At 53.1% G+C, this 16,719-nt stretch overlaps 1 protein-coding gene across 3 annotated transcripts in view; it reads right to left on the bottom strand.

The window, feature by feature from the left end:
• CAPZB (capping actin protein of muscle Z-line subunit beta) overlaps nt 1-16,719 on the bottom strand; it is a 130,908-nt gene that overhangs the window by 23,475 nt on the left and 90,714 nt on the right. For all 3 annotated transcript variants that reach the window (XM_074377295.1, XM_010957447.3, XM_010957448.3), the window contains exon 4: nt 13,045-13,158. In XM_074377295.1, the coding sequence (XP_074233396.1) occupies nt 13,045-13,158 (114 nt within the window). The remainder of the gene's footprint in view (nt 1-13,044; nt 13,159-16,719) is intronic.

Raw genomic sequence — 16,719 nt, 5'->3', positions numbered from 1 at the left:
AGATCGGGGCTGTAACCAGGCGTGGCCGATGCTGGGCTGCAAATGTTAACAGGGAAGGTGGGACTGGATGTGGCTTGAGGTTGGCCCTCACTCCTTCCTGTCAAGTCGCCTCCTGGGAGAGTAGCTAGACTTGTGGTTCTAAGACAGAGGCCCTGACAGGTTAAAATGAGTCACACGCCATGACCCCCAAGAACCACAGCCAGCACAGATCTGCTGGGAGCAGGCTCAGTGACGGTCACTTAGACGTGGTCCTATAGCCATTAAGTGGGCTGAGCTGCCTTCCCAGGACTGGCCAGGAGACTGGAGCAGACGCGATCTCTGGCAGTGCAATGACACCTGCAATACTGGGGTACAGACGAGGGGCCCCAGATGCAGACAAGTCAGGGCAGTGGGGGAGATATCACAAAGCAAGGGCCCTAGATGCTGCAAGCGTGAGAGCTTCAGCAGTCAGTGTCGTTAAATAAAGCAAAGAGAAAGACAAGGAATATTTCTTTGGCACCAGAGTGGTTTTCTCATTTGTGAGATGTAAGAGCTGTACCCGAGGTTCAGCAGGCTCCCTCCCAGCCCTGACACTCCTGGATTTGGTGCCTGCACGAGGGCTGGTATGGGGTAGACTCTGAGCACCACAGTGCAGATTCCTAACCTTTTAATCATGCTGATCAAAGTTCTGCTTACAGACCTCCAGTGACAGGGAACTCACTACATTCCCAAGGTAAACATCTCCACTTTGACCAATTCAAATAGTTCTCTTTGGGCCCGAGAGAAAACTTCTACCTACTGCCTTCTGGAATCACCTAAAACTAGAACATAATGCCCCTTCCTCATGTGGTCTTTTTTTTTTTTAAATTGAAGTATGGTTGAGTTACAATATTGTGTTAGTTTCAGGTGTACAGCAAAATGATTCAGTTACATATATATTTTTCAGATTATTTTCCTTTATAGATTATCACACCATACTGATATAGTTCCCTGTGTTATATGTTACACAGTAAATCCTCGTTGCTTATCTATTTTACATAGTCTTTTTAAATATGTAAAGATGGTTTACGAACTCTTGTCCGGCATTTCTGTCCTTACAATTAATCTACCTAAGACATGATTTTAAGGTCCCGTACCTTGGTTATGCTCCTCCTCAAGCGAATGAGAGCAGAAGTCAATGCACCGACTGCACGTCAACCCCTGAGCAGCGCAGCCGAGCATGTCCCTGGGAGCCGAGGCCACTTCTCCATCCAGGGGTGCAAACCACACCTCACTCATACTGACACGCACCGAGCTCGCAGTCATCTCAGACAAAATATTTCTTCTTATGTGTTGTCATGAAATTGTCTCCCACATCCTATACTTTTGGGAACTTGGTATACTGGACCTGAGAATACTACTTTCCACTCAAATCTGTTATGTTTAAGTCTCACAGACATGGCTGTACCATTTCAACCTATCTTTTGGGATTCTGAATCTATTGCCATCCGTGCCCTAGCCAAACCACCCTTCCTTGGAGGTCTTTACCTCCAAGGGAATATACGGTGTATATGGGAATATACATCAAAGTCGGTGCAATCCAAATAAGGATCCAGCCAAGCTCCAAGCTGTGTGCACCAGTTCTCTGAGCCAATTCCAAGACTTTCCAGAAAGATCAGTGTCGGCTGCAGGAAAGACTCTGGGGAGACTGATGGTCAGCTTGGAAGGACAGCTATGGTCTGGACACTCCTGTCAAACCGCGGGACAGTGCGAAAGTGGGAACGCCCAGTCTTGATTCTGCCCAAAGAGAAGGAGCCGGTTGGGGAGGCGGGAGAGACAAGGGAACACAGGAAGTGGGCTTCGCTGAAATGCCAAATGCAGGGTTCAGACTGAAAAATCTTTAAATGTCAGTGCAATTAAAACAAATGATCCCTCCACTATCCACTGCCAAGCTAGGAACACTGGACCTGGGAGAGGATGAGAGCCGTAGGAGTCTGTGAGATCTCACTCCCCTACTCTGTGTCCCTCTGTGACATACGTGGTCTCATTAAAGAGAAGCAAGACCTGGAATAAACGGTCACGAGGGACACTCTTCACTGTGACCGGCTGGCGCTCGGTCACAACAGTAAGGAGGAGATCACGTGGGTGCTCGTTCAAACAGAAGCTCCCGTGCTTACGGCTGATTTTAAGGCAAAGACGGGAGGATAAAACCCAGACGCAGAGCCATTCTACTTTCAGCTGAGGTTCTGTCCCCAATCTCTTTTTGTTTCCTCCCAGCCTGAAAAAGAAAATAAAATCCCCAGCTACCAGTAGTTTGTTTTTCTGATCATCCTTAACATCCTTCAAACATTAAAAGGCACCTGGCACCCACAAGTGGGAACAATTCAACTCCACCCCAGGAAAAAGGAAAACTCTCCAATTGGCTTGGAGGAGCATCTAAAACCTGGCCTCCCTGTTTGCGGTGCAGACCAACATTCTCTTTTTGTAGGCTCCAGGCTGGCCATCAAGAAGCTAAGTGTATCCCGTCCGACAGGACGTGGGTGCTGCCCCTTGGGGACAGCTTCTGGGAAGCCCATGGGAGCTACAGAAGGCAGGCTGACAGCCCAAATCACGAGGGCTTGGAAAATGTGGGTTCTCCTCCCCACACTGGTGTACCAGCCTCCCCTTCAAGCCGCATCTGTAAAACCACTGCGGGGAGGCTCCAGGAAGAGTAGAGGAAATGGCGGAGCCCGGCACGGAGCAAGCGCACAGCCACCAGTGGCTGCGAGGTGGCATCATAAGGCCGTCTCTGGGCTGAGAAGGGGAGATCTCCCTTCTCCTGACTTTGCCGTGTTCTCAGTTGCCCACAGAACAAGGTCCTGCGTGCTCTGTGAGCGCGGTCCCATACCCTCAGCCCTGGGGGTGAGAGTGGGCTCTGGGCAAAACGGAGAATGAGAGCAAGGCCTCGCTGTGGGCTGGCCATGCCCAGATCTGACACTGATGCCCACATCACCCCCATCTGTGTGTTGGGAACAGCTGTTTCCACCATGGTTTTCGGAATACGTCCCAGAGTCTGCCCACAGCCATGGGACAGGTATTCTGCAGAAATGCCATCCAGCACACACAGGTGCAACAATTCCAGAGCAAACACACCAATCGGCTTAGGCATGTGTGACTTTAATGCCAGTTGCACTTAGAAGTGCACATCTGGACGGCGGCTGCACTTTACAGCTTCTCTTTACAAGGTTTTTGTTTTTTTACTTCAAGAGAAATAATGAAGGCCTCTCTGGAAACAATGGTGCTGCTGCAGGGGCTGCCAAGCTAGCTTGGGATTAGACCTAACCGTCCTCACCTCGCACCTCTGAAGCATCCTCTGCCTCTCTGACTACCCACGGAAATGCTGCAACCCTGCTTAGACCACCTCAGGACAACGTGGATGGTCAAGGTCTTCTGGAGTTTCAAAGTCATCACCATCGTCCAAGAGCTGCCATTTTTGAGAACCCAGTTTGTATCGAGGATTTGCTATGTTATTTTACAGTTAAGAAGGTGCAAACCCAGAGAGAGAAAGGAATGCACCCAAGTTACAAAGGTGAGAAATGGGGTGCTGGCTGCCCCAGAGCCATGTCCTGTTCCCATTCCAGGCTGCCTGCCATCTTGAGACCCCCAGCTGTGGTTGGGGGTACCACAGGGAATGCAGGTGGGTAGGCTAGGCCTCAGGGGGCCCTGGTTCAGCCTGTGGGGTTAAATTTAGGTAAGTTCTCTCTCACACACACACACACACACACACACACACGCACACACCCCACCACCACCACCACCACACCACTGTACACAATGCCGCCTCTAGGTGGAGGAGAATGTCTGGGAAGGAAGGAAGGGGTGCACTGAGTGGCCAGGAGTCTGAGGCAAACACCAGGCACCTTATATCGGGAATTCTGGAAAGGAGGGTCCTCCACCTCAAGGAAGCAGCAGGGGCCTGCTGGCTGGACCTTTTTAAGACCACCCATCCTTGATACTTCCACCCAGCAGCATCCCAGGAGCACAGGGTGCCTGGCAGGACGAGGGAGCTCCACTACCGGAGGGAGCTGGTCCTCCCTTCACCCCGACACGTGGAATCACACAACCCCAAGTGTGACTGTGTGCCATGTGGGGACAGAAACCCAAGAATTCTGGAGGAACCAGAGTCCCTGATGCTGACTCAGGAGATCCTGTTTGTAAATGAACTTGTTTTCCGCACACTCATATTTTCCATTTAACTTTCTTCCAGCAGATGAGACACAGACAGTGCACGCCAGAACAACCGAACCCTGGGTGCAAGCTTAGGATGCCAGGCAGAGGAGACCCACATGGATGCTCCCATCACTGCCCTCCAGGCTGGGGGGCAACAGGCAGCTTGTCTGGACCCCCTCTTTACGGGCTCTAGAAACTGCAGCAGACACCCCTGCTTCAGAGCAGGGCTCGTGGAAGAGCTGAAACTTACAGCTCGGGTTGAGGAGGAAGAAACTCAATCCAACTTCCCGGACAATGGACCGGGCTTCTCTCGACGCGCCTCCCACTTAATCAAAACAGCGCAGCTGAGGTGACCCGGGGTCTCTCCATCAACTGCTCCCAGCACTCTCACGCCAGCCCAAGACTGTGGCAGCTGGAGGCCCACGGCAGACAGGGAAGGGTCTCAGAGGCCCTCTGTACGCATGGCTGAAGATACAAGTAATACATGTGGAAACCCAAACACTAATTACACTGCCGACAAGCTGGACGCCAGACACGACTTCCCGGCCTTTGCCCTGCTGTCCCCAGAGCACAGGATGTGTAGCAAGTGGTGCCTGGGGCAGGATCCTGCAGGAGACCCTTGGATGTGGAAGAGGCCCTCCACCTCTGGGCAAGGGCACCGCGAGCCACCCAGACCCACCTGAAGGGGCAGGCAGTGGGGGCAGATGAGCCGGACCCGACGGTCCAGGTTTCGCCTGCTCCCGAACTCTCCTAAACAATTCTGTTACCTCCCACGCGCCCCGCTCAGCGCTTCCACCCACTTCCCAGTGGGGTTCCGACTCCAGAAACCAGAGGTAACTTGGTCTGGCTGTTTGTGGTGGTGGACACACTGGGTAACCTCAAACAAGTCCCGCTCAGCCACAGCAGAGGGAAGTACTTAGGAACAAGCCAGACTAAGAGAAGTCCAGTCAGGGTCTTTCACTCCCGGCCCCTCCGATCTAGCCTCCAAATGGCTCACGGAGGAGCTCCTTAGGATGTGTGTCAGAGGTTCCTGTGTCCCCTGGGACCCTTCAGACCCCTCCCGACGCACCAAGTCCATGCCTGACAAGGGCCTGTGCGCCGCTCCCCACCGCCCACGTCCTGCTCAGCCTTCACTCAACAGCCACACAGCTCAGAGGGCCACCTCCACTGCCCCTCCCCGCCAGGGTACACGGCCCAGCCCGGCTCCCCAAGACCACCCGCAGTTTCACAATTTCAGTGAAAGGAGACAAGGCAGAAGCAGCCCAGGGAACCAGGCGTGAACTTCCAAGAGCCCTCCCAGTGGAGTCACACGAGGCCTAATTCCACCACCAATGCGCCGTGAGTGCATGTAAGGTGCTGTCTCCACAGAAGCTCCTTGGAGGCCTGGTGCCCAGGGACCGCACTGGTGAGCACCCTCTACCTTGCACACAGCAGGGTTCCAGACTCCAGAAGGGAGGGTGGAGTTCAGCATAAACCATAGCGTTTGCATGAACAGCTTACACATTGTGACCATTCCTAATCAGGGAATGGAAGGAAATGGCCAAAATCTCAGTTCCCAGATGCCCAAGGAACAACCCTGCAAGGACAGCGGTCCCAGGTCCGCTCAGATAATGCTCTTCCAAGCAGGGGCAAGCCCACCACAGACAACCCACGGTCCCTCCCCCAGCCACCACTGCCGACACTCTTCCCTACCCTAGTGCCTGGCTTTTGGTCCTTCATAGCACTTGTCACGTTGTGGAAGTCTTTTGCTCATATGTTTGCACCTCATCACCCCATTAAGCCCCATGAGGGCAGGGGCCCCGCCTGACCCACCCCCACAACGCCCCCAGTGCTCAGAGCACAGCCGGGTCTCAGGAAGTATTGGTGGGTGGATCATAAGTAAGTCCTCTCTCCCATCACCACAGGTGGGAACAGCTTCACTCCACTTCTGGAACAGACTTACTCAAGGTCTCCCTGTAGTCTGGTGGCAGAGCCCCGACCAGAACCCGATGCCTCCTATCGTGGCTGGTGACGTCACACAGCCTGCTGTCTCCCCACTTACGCACCAGAGCCACCCCATGGCTGCGAGCATAAATGCTCCGAACATAAGACATCCACACAGGTGACTGCTGCAAAAGCAGAATTCGGTTATGCATGAAGGTCGAATGAACAGCATGGTGCAAGGTGAGCCTCAGGAACAGACCTCACCAACTGCCCCCTCAGCCCCTTGGATGGGCAAGTGGTGCCCTGCCAATAAACAAGGAGACAGAGGCTCAGAAAAGTCAACCGACTTGCTCATAGTCTGTGAGTAATGACAGAACAGAGAATCAAAACCAAGTCTCTCCGAAAGCCCCGCTCCTCCCCACTCTGCTGGGGTCAGAGACTCCCGCTGGGAGGTGTCTGTGCCTCCCATCTTAGTGGCTCCACCCACCATCAGGTACCTGCTTCCCAGACTTCTGCTACTTCTACTTCAGCAGAAAAACTCCCGTTGCCATCTGCTATTCCCACCAGCACCAGAACACTAAAACTCCCCAGGCCCGATGCTCACATCTGAGGAAGGGGTAGTCCCTAGGAGCCCAGGATCCAAGGTCTGAGAAGGCAGCTGGGAACACGGAGTTTCAAAAATCAAGGAAACCAAGGCAACAAACTTTTTCCACACAGGAATATGGATGTCCTGCTCTGGCTGGGCCACAGTTGCTCAAATTTCATCTGACAGGCACAGAGAACGGAAGGAAGGAGCGGAAACACCCCCAACTGCAAGGTGGCCCCAGAGCGGGGAGAGGAGGCAGGGAGCCGGAGGAAGGCCATCTGCCAAGCACCCTGGCCGCTGCTGGAGAGGCGCATGGGCTCTGGGACTGCCACAGGGACACTAGCCTTGTTTCTCTCTGTAAACTTCTTCCAGACAAGGAGGACTGATTAGAAAACCTAATTAAAGCTTTTGAAGATTATCTCAGACCCAAAGCAAGGAAGAACACAAAATGCCTTCCCACCCCACTCCTCCACCCCCCAGACTCTGGCCTTCATTAAGCTTTGATTTCAATCAATTGCACACCCACTAAAATTAACTTATAAAGCCAATAAATTGCAACCGCATGTTTGAAGGTTATTATCTGCTGCAAGCCAAAAGCCAAGGATCGCAGAGCATGGGGCAAGATGTCTAGCACAGATGGGAGTAATCATCTCTGAAAGAGAGCAGTGCCAGCCCCTTCGGTTAGAACATCTGGTCTCAGCAGAACCCGGGCGGACAGAGGCAATGGCGAGAGCCGGGGTGAAAGCCAGAGTGGGGAGGGTTTCCCATCTTCTTTGGGAACCTGAAAACTCAAAAGCACCGATCGTGGAGCTCATGGCAGCCAACTGGCGGCTCACACTGCAAATAAGATGTTTCTCTGGCAGCTGTAAGTGCCTACCCTATGTCGAAGGCCCCGCTGCTAAGTCTCTCCCAAGAAAGATGCATGCTTACGACAAGTGATGAAGTTTTGTGACTGATGAGCTACCCTAGGCTTAGGCCTGAAAGGTCAAGACAACTCTGCCGAGAAAGAGGTGATCCTGTGAGCCAGCCACCCAAGAGCTGGCCCCTTCTGTTACTTCTCCCTACTCCCCAGGGGCTAACTGAGCCAGGCCCATGAATTAGTTAGAAAACCACCCTGGGGTTTGGGAGAGATGTTGACGACCAGGGTGGGAGAGCTTGAGGAAGGGAAGTGATGGTGTTCAAGACAAGTAGATCATGACCCCCCGCAGCCCCAGCACGCCAGCAAGACGTGCCTGTCATCTCCGAAGCCTTTTCAGCAGACTATCTTATTCTAAAATCGGGGTTGTCTGAGTTGTGCTATCAACAGTTGCTTAATAGTTATTCTCTTGGGGAAAACTCGCCGCCATGATCCCTTTCCACTGCTCTGGGGATGGCAAAGAAGGAAATCCATAAATGTGGGAGGGCCTGGAGGGTGGGAGGGTGAGAACGTGGCAGGGAGCTGGGAGGAGCGGGGGAAACAAGGAACCGGTGGGCTTCAAAGGAAGACATGCAACTCACCTCCCTGGGCCCCTACTCACCTCTTGCCCACCTTGGGGAAGGAGTCATGCCCCCAACTGCTGGCACTTTGAAGCCATGATGGAGAAATGCCATGCACAGGAGGGGCGGGGGACGGTACATCCCCATCGGAGTCGCAAGCTGGAGGGCCTGCTAGTCAATCCATTCCCGGCCCAGCTCCCTCACTCTGACCATACTAACTCCATGTGCTGATAATTTATTCTAATTTCCTACAAAGTCAAAACCTTCACAGACCCAGGGATCAAAGCCCAGAGCCAGAGGACAGAAGCCAAGGCTTTCCCTCAGGATGCTGGGGAAGCAGCTTTTATCTCTCGTGGCAGAGAGAGGCCTCTGGGGGCAGCAAGCACAGCCTCTCTGCAGGGCGTAGGGTGGCTCTAGGCCGCCTGGCCTGGATCAGTCTCCACGTGCTCACTGAAGTCTCCACTCATCTTTTTAAGAACACCAGGAGTAAGAACACAGCCGATGGGCCCATGACCAGCCCAGGAGGAAGGGGAACCAGGAAGCTGTATTCACTCCTGTGCACACAGGCATACAACAAAAAACACCCCCAGGTTTAGCCTTAAGATATGAGCCAATGAGGGTGCTGGAGAGGGCAGTGGCAGGAAGGGGCACCTCCTGTCTCTGTTTTCTATTTTTCTTTTGTCAAATCTCCAACCATTCAGAAGATGAAGACAAATCTGTGTGTGAGCTGAGTTTGGTGCGGTCTTTCTGGTACAGAGCGAGAGTCCTTCCTGCTCACAGTCTTGGAACATGAAGTCCCCGAAGGCTCCTTACAGCACAGTGCTCACTACAACACAAGGGGATTCTAAGCCCGATGGCTGGAGTCAGGCAGCTTTCAGACATTTGAGGGAGTCACTGGTCTTAAGGCCAGAACACAAGCTACACCCAGATCTAACTCTGCACTCCATCAGAATCCGGAATTCAGACACACCTGGGCATCAGGGATTAAAGTCAGGGATAGCACTGGGGATGGGCCTGCTCATCACGGTCCTCAATCCCTGGGGGCGCAGGCCAAGCCCCACTTTGAAGCAGGGCGCCCCAGAGAGTCTGTCCTCCCCGGGGAAGCAGTCACTCCCCTTCTCTGGCATAGTGGTCTGGCCGAGGCTCCGAGCACCTCTCGGCAGGCCCAGGATGCAGGCCATCTTCCCGGCCCTTTGGGCAGCAGCTCAGACAAGAGCCAGCAGACATGAGGCCACATCAGGGGTGAAGCCTCCCCTCAGAGTGATCTTTGCCTGAGCCCATCTGTTGATGTGAAAAGAAGGCAGGTGGCAGAATCCACAGAGGAGCCCTGTGGCTTCCTTCACTGGGGTGACAGCCAAAGAGCCTTTCTGCCTACGGGAACAGGTCTCTACTGGGAAGGGGCGGGATGAAGGGTAACTGCCCCTTCATCCCGTGGAACAATCTGGTCCCTAGAAAACCTGGAGTAACCACTGGCCGGTGCTGCTCAAGGCAGAGACAGGGCCTCTGAGCCCCTGGCTGACCTCCCTCTGCTCCGGAATCACGGGGAGACGAGTTCAGGCTCTGGGCCCTACCAACGTCACTGACATGGCCGCCAACAACTCTCGGGGCACTGTGACAACGGGAACTTCCAGAGGTGAGCGAGGGACCAAGACAGGGGAGGGAGGGAGGAAGAAAAAGGAGACTTGATTCATAATCAGTAGGCCAGAAACGAGCTGCCTCATCGTGTGTGGTCCAGCTGGGAAAATGCTCCTCACTTACGGCCTCAGTGGAGTGTCCTCAGAACTCTGATAACACTGGGTGCTTTGAAACTGAAGATTGGCTGCCCAGTGACAGCTCCAACTGCCATCCCTTGGTGGCCTGTGGCTGCTGTCACACGGGGAGAACTGAGCCCCCCCTGCGTCCCTCACATACGGGGGAATGAAGGGCCTCCTGCCCGTCTCTGTGGGTGCCACCAGAGGCCTTGCACCCTCTCCTCCCCCTGTGAAGAGCACACTGATGCTGCTGGGGACGGAACGGCAACCCCTGGCTGGGACTCCACTCTACAGACTGTCCCAGAGCCTTAGGGTCTGGCTTGTCCAGTTAGAACCCCACTGGGAGCAGGAAGCTGTCCTGTCACCACCTCCCAACCTCCCCGCAGGTCAGCTCACCTGTGTAGGCCCAGGCCCAGGCACAAAGAAACACAGGTCATTAAGGCTTCAAAGCCACCTTCAAAGTGGACATCTGCCCAGGCCAGGGAGCCTTCTCAGGAGGCAGTGCAGAGTTCGACCCAGGGTACCAGCCCCAGCTCCCGCTGTTTTCTAGCAGGTTAACCTGCTTGAGAACTTCTCCGAGCACCGCTTTCAACATGTGTTTAATGAGGAAACTCCCACTCACCCACAGTCACTGTAAGGATCGGGGCACACACCTAAGACGGACCACGTGTCATTATACGTGAGAACCAGCGAGACAGGAGAAGGAAGGAAGGAAGGAAGGAAGGAGCAAAGGCGACACTGGACTCATCCCCAGGTCTGGTCCCAAATGGCAGCACAAGGCAACATGTCTCCATCACTTCATTCAGGAAATCACAACCCAAAGGTTTAAACCTATAGGAAATTAGAACTAGTCTCGTCCTGATCCCTGGAGAATCCAAGAGCTGCCCTGGCCTAGAGCCACTGGCACAAGCCGCCTTCTGCCCAGACTGCTCCTTCCCCACCCAGCATCAGACCAGCTCCGGTGTCAGCTCCCCGAGAGGCATCCCCCACCCCTGCACTTAAAGTCCCCAGTCACTCCCTGTCCCGTCACCCTCCAAAACACCGACCTGTTTGCACTCATTTGTCTTCCCACAGCAGACACAGCAGGGACCTGGTCGGCTGGATTCAAGGCTGGAGCCCTAGCACTTGGTGAGCACCTGGCTCGTGGCAAACACTCAAAATGCTGGTCCAGTAAGTGAATAAATTTTGGACGCTGGAGTGAAAAGGATGATTTTATGTAAAATACATTTCTGGCTGTGTGACCCTGGGCAAGTGACCTCACATCTCTGAATCTGTTGACTCACTTATAACAAGGGGATAATCCTCTGGCACAGGCTGACGTGAGGATGAAATGGGGTAAGAGCACGAGGCAGTTAATGCTGTGCTCGCAGGCACTGGCTGTTAACGGCTGTCATCCTCACTGCTATTTTAGCATCAATATTATCACTATCACATGAAACTGATTCCATTTAGGAATTCTTATTTAGTAGCGGGATTGGCTTCTTGCCAAATGGCTGAGTAACAGATCAGAGACAACAGCAACGAGACAGCTTCTCAGCATCCCTGGAAGAGGAGCTATTCTGCAGCAGGGTGAAGTTCTAGATGGAAGAACTCTTTAAACACTAAAATTTATTCCAACTGTGAACATCAAGAATTTGTGGAAACTTCAGGAAAATATGGGCTCAAATCCTAGATCTTCACCCTTATGTCCTGTGGTGAGTCATTTAGCCTCTCAGAACCTGTTTCCTCATCTGTAAAGAAGGGAAAATCATCTCCCCCAGAGGTTCTTGAAAGGATTAAAGATAATGTCTGTAAAATACTGGCCCAGAGGTTCTTGAAAGGATTAAAGATAATGTCTGTAAAATACTGGCACGTGATAGATACTGAAGATAAAGCGGATTCACACAGCTGATGCATTCAGGGGAGACTCAAATGTTTGGGGCTTCCTCAGAGCTGTGTTTTTGCTTAAGTGTCATGGGGTTGTTTGTTTGTGTGTCAGACTGAGAGGTGTCCCTTTTCCTCCAGAACCAGCTTCGAAAGGAAATTCTTTATTGAATGTGCTATATCAAATCTACTGAGAACTCAACGACCACTCCAACCGTCGGCACGACGGAGACCTGCAGTTCCTGTTCGAAGTGGAACAACACCTGCTTTGGGACAACAGCTCAAGAACTGGTTTTATATTTTTAAAGGATGATATATATACACATGAAAGAACAAAGAGAACGTGAGAGAGACTTACGTGGCCTGCAAAGCCTAAAATGTTTACTCTCTGGTCCTTTACAGAAGTGTCTGCCAAGCCCTCCCCCGAATGATTGAACTTGTACTAAGGTAGCATCGCATACGTTACAGTTGTGCTGAGTTTTCAGTGTAGAACTTAACAATGTGATTCCACTAAGAGAACAGTGCTTCAGAGGATGAGGCTTCTCTGGAGCCTTTCCCTGCAAGGCTGATGAGGTGGCCACCCTTTGTGATGGTGCAGCAGAAAGGGGAGGAATCTAAGGAGACCAGCGAAAGCACTTTCCAAAGCCGGGGCTGAGGCCCCCCAACAAACTCAGCAGTCAGCAAAATGTGAGCTTGGAGAGGGGCAGCCCAAGCCCCACTGTTTAAGGACCTCGACTCCTCCTGCCCAGCGACGGGTCCGGAAGCAGGGTCTTGAGCCCCAGGTGAGAAGAGTTAGGACGTGCCCTACAGCAGAAAACCAGAGGGGCCTTGGGGGACGGACACAGCTGGGTTTGATTCCTCGCTCGGCCGCCTGCCTTGGACAGAAATACCTTAACCTTCATGAGCTTTCATTTCTTTGTCTGAAAAATGGGGACTAAAGTGACGACCAAGTTTGTGAGGAGTGGAGACAACGTACATGAAATGCCCGGCACTGAGTTCTGCGCAAGGCGTTCAGCCCCAGCAGCACTGCTGTGACGATGAAGCAGCAGGATCCAGAGTGTCGCCCGGGAAGGGCAACACCTTAGCACCCAGCCACCTGCGAAAGACCTGATGACCATGCTAGCGCCCAGTACCCTGCTGTGGGTGCTCAGAACTTTTACAAGTTAGGCAAGCCAGGGGGCAGGTCCGCGGGAGACTGCCTGGCCTGGTCGTGGTCCCATCTGTGATTTACGTATGGACAAGGTGAGAGCAGCAGGGCAGAGGGCGCGTGTGACTCACAGGTCTCGATACTGGTCAAAGGCATTGTTGGCTTCCACCTCCAGCTTTCTCAGTCGAGCAGAAGGCATGGCCCCATCTTCCAAAGGAGGGTCATACTTGTTACTCCATGGTGACCTGGAGGGGAGAAAAAGGAGACCACGTGAATCGTTCCAGGGAGGTATGGCTGGTGAGCTGCAGGTCCAAGCCCCAGCTTCTGAAACTGCAGAGGAAAAGCCACCATCCACAGCAAAGATCCTTCCAGGCCCCGGCCACAAACACAGCTTTCTTGAGGTCTGCAGAGCAAGGGCTCACTCAGACTCCACCAGACCTGGGTATGAGCCCCGGGTTCCACCTCCCACCAGCTGCGGATTTCTGACAGGTGTCTTGACTTCTCTGCACCTCCCTTTCTTCATGTGCAAACTGAGGCTACTATTTGCTACCCAAAGGGCTGTTCTGAGGAGCAAAGAAGAAAAGTACATCAAGTGTCTAGACCAGAGACTGGCACACAGTAAGTGTTCAACAAATGTGACTTCTCACCCTTTTCCCAATTTCCTTTTGTTTTACCGTTGTATTGATCAACAGACGCCCTCTCTCCTCCCTGACCTGCTGGCAGCTCTGGAGAAACTTTTACTCCTCAAACACCTTCACACACAATTAAGGATTAAGAAGAGAGCTGTCAGTTATGGAAGCAGGTGAGAGAGCTAGCCCCACGGGGAAAGGCTGATCACACGTAAGAAAGCCTGAGTTCTCCCGTGAACAGAGGACAGCTCTCCAGCCTCCGGGGACGGTGCACACACACAAGCTGCTAAGTAATGAGAACCAGCCTCACTTTTTCCAGCCCAAGAACTTGCTGCATTTTTTAAAAATGTATTCTGGCACATCAGGAAAGCATTTAATCACAGAGTACTGGAAAGGGGGCTATAAGGGAAATACCTACTCATTAATTCCTACAGGTGGAGTTCAGAGAAAGAATTAAAAAGGCGAGAGAGGAAAGAACAGGAGAGGGCAATGTGGGAGTTCAGACTTTCAGGCACAAACACCTCGAAGTGTCCACCGTAGGAAACCCCACTACCTTTCCTGGGTTCCCTTCCTGACAACAGCACTTCACTTCACTGAGGACTTGAAAGAACCTTCTGATTTGGGATTGATGGTAAGGAAGAAAAAGGTATCACCATCTCCTGGACCCCAGTTTTAACCAATTTTGTGCACAAACATCCTTCTTGGATGCTTGGCACCTACATCAGCAAATCAAGTCAAGGAGGCTGGGCGTCTTCTCTGAGTCGCCCTCAGGCAGGGGTCCTGGCTCTCTCGGCTACTGGTCCACAAAGGTAAGTAGGGGAAGAGTCACTGTGCTTGGTGTCCCTAAAGGGTCTCCAGGCAGCAGCTGCCCTGGCCACCTCAAAGCAGAAGGTGCCTGGAAACCCTTCTCTTCAAGCCAACTGTTCCCCGACCCCACTCACCACAGTGTTGGTAGAGACTTTGCAACCATGAGGGGAAACGCTCCCTGCTGCCCCGTGGCCAGCAGCCAGCTCCTGTGGTCACATCAGACCATACACAGGCCACAGGAGAGTCGTGGGACAAGCAGGACCCCACCTGGCTTGCAGGGCAGGTGTGAAGCCAACACCGGGCTAGCCCTCACTCCAGAGGCCTCTCCTTCCTTGAGCAGGGCTGACCTGTGTGTTCTCATTGTTCTCATCTCTCAAAACTGGGCTGCCTGACAGAACTTTTCAAAACAAATGTTCTGTCTCTGCGCTGTCCACCAGCTTCATGCGGCTCCTGAGGACTTGTGTGACTGAGGATCTGGATTTTTAATTTTATTTAATTTGAACTGATTTAGACAACCAACTTTAGAACCTAAGTTCCAAGAGGGCAAGAGTCTTGTCTGTCTTGCTCTCCGCTGTTTGCTCAGCACCTGGAATAGTGCCCGGCACTCAACCACATGCTCATTAGAATTTTAAAAAAATAGAAAAATGGATGGATTACTGCACACCCGCCTGCAACCCCCAACACAAAGCAGAAGTAACCACCCCCGCCACCCCCTCACCCCCACACAGATGTTGATTCTTGCAGCTGTCACATCCCCGCCCCCCGCCCCGGCCCTCGCGCTGCAGCGCCCGGCACCGAGCTTGTGGGCACTGAGTGAAGCCTCATGGCGTGGGGTGGGGAAGAAAGGGTGCAGAGCAACTCTGCTGGGGCCCCCCAAACCGACAGAGACGGAGCAACTTTCTGCAGAGGGACACCTAAGCATAACAAACAAACAAATTAGCAAAGACCTCTCAGCAGACCCAGAGACAGGGATGGAGCTGCAGAATGCTGTCACCACCAGCACCATTTATTTGTAAACTAGGCCTGCTACCTCCACTCACAAGGGGAGTGGAAAGGAATCCAAGCATGAGGATCTCAACTCCCCACCTCCCCTGCGGCCCCTAGACTCCCCTCAGACACTCAGAGGTCAGACCTGCGTTTCCACAGCTGCACGGCCAGTGCTGTCCTGGGGGCCCGGGTGACCCACCCCAACTGGCTTCCATTTAAAGGCGACCTGATTCGACACGAAGAGCCCATCTCTCTCGACAACTGGGGGCCTGGAATTTTCGAGAAGCCTGTAACTCACATTGCTCCTGGCTCACAGACGACAGCATTTCAAGCCGTTAGCCCTGGAGCCAGGGTAATTGTAGCTGGGGGAAAAATCATAACATTACCCAGAATATTCTGAGTGGAAGGGGCACTCAGAACACATTTAAGAGCTTAAATGGAGGCCATTTGAAAAAAGACAGATGGACAGGAACGCTTAGATTTCAAAAGTCAGGCCTTTCATTTCCCTCAGAGAATGCTTTTTGTTTCAGCTAACAGGTTTCAAACAGTGCTGCTGGCAAACAATCACACCATAAGGATCTTATTTAAGCAAACGATCAAACACAGTTAGGACAGAAATGTGTGGAGAAAATCAGAAGACCTTGAAGTTTTATACCAAGAAGAGAAAAAAGGAAAGCCCTGTGCCTGACACTCTGGGCTCCTCTCCGGCTGAAGTCCCCCAGGCCCCTCTAGGAGCCCCAGGAACGCAGTGGGAGCCAGCGGGGCGCCCTGGAGGGGCTGCAGGCACCACACCTCTGGGAAGGCCTGGCCTTGGCGCTGACTGGAAATGATCCCAGCCCTTCCACTAGCTGCTGAGGAGCAGCTGCCTCACACAGCAAGCCCTGGTTTCCAGGTGGAAAAAGGAAACATGACGACACCAAACAAGACTCAGCTCCAGGACCACCTCTTCCAGGAAGCCTCCTATGAACCTGGTGCCTGGTGAGGCTGCTTGTCCTTTGGCCATGGGCTCCCTGGCCTGTCGGCCCCCTTAGCACCCTCTCCCAGTGAGGGCTAGGCCTGGCCCTACGCGCACAAGCGGGACAGCGGCCAGCCCTCCAAGGCCAAGCCTCATCTACCGCAGGGCACTCTCAGTGCCGCTGTGCTGGGACACGCACACCTGCAGCTGCAGCTCCACCCGGAGCCCCTGAACTCAGACCACCCACAGCCTCCTTACCCGACATCTCCACTTCCATCCAATGGGCAGTTTCAGCTGTCCCCACACCAGCCCCTCCCAGAGTCTGCCTCACCTCAATACACACCGACCCCACCTTCAGCAGCTCATCCTTCCACACCCTGTCCACCTGCAGACAGTGCTGCACTTTTAAAACTTGAATGCTTCACTTT

Source organism: Camelus bactrianus, chromosome 13 (assembly GCF_048773025.1).
Source record: "Camelus bactrianus isolate YW-2024 breed Bactrian camel chromosome 13, ASM4877302v1, whole genome shotgun sequence".
Lineage (NCBI taxonomy): Eukaryota > Metazoa > Chordata > Mammalia > Artiodactyla > Camelidae > Camelus > Camelus bactrianus.
The sequence above is the reverse complement of the archived record's forward strand: the minus strand, read 5'-3'. Positions and strand labels throughout refer to the sequence as shown.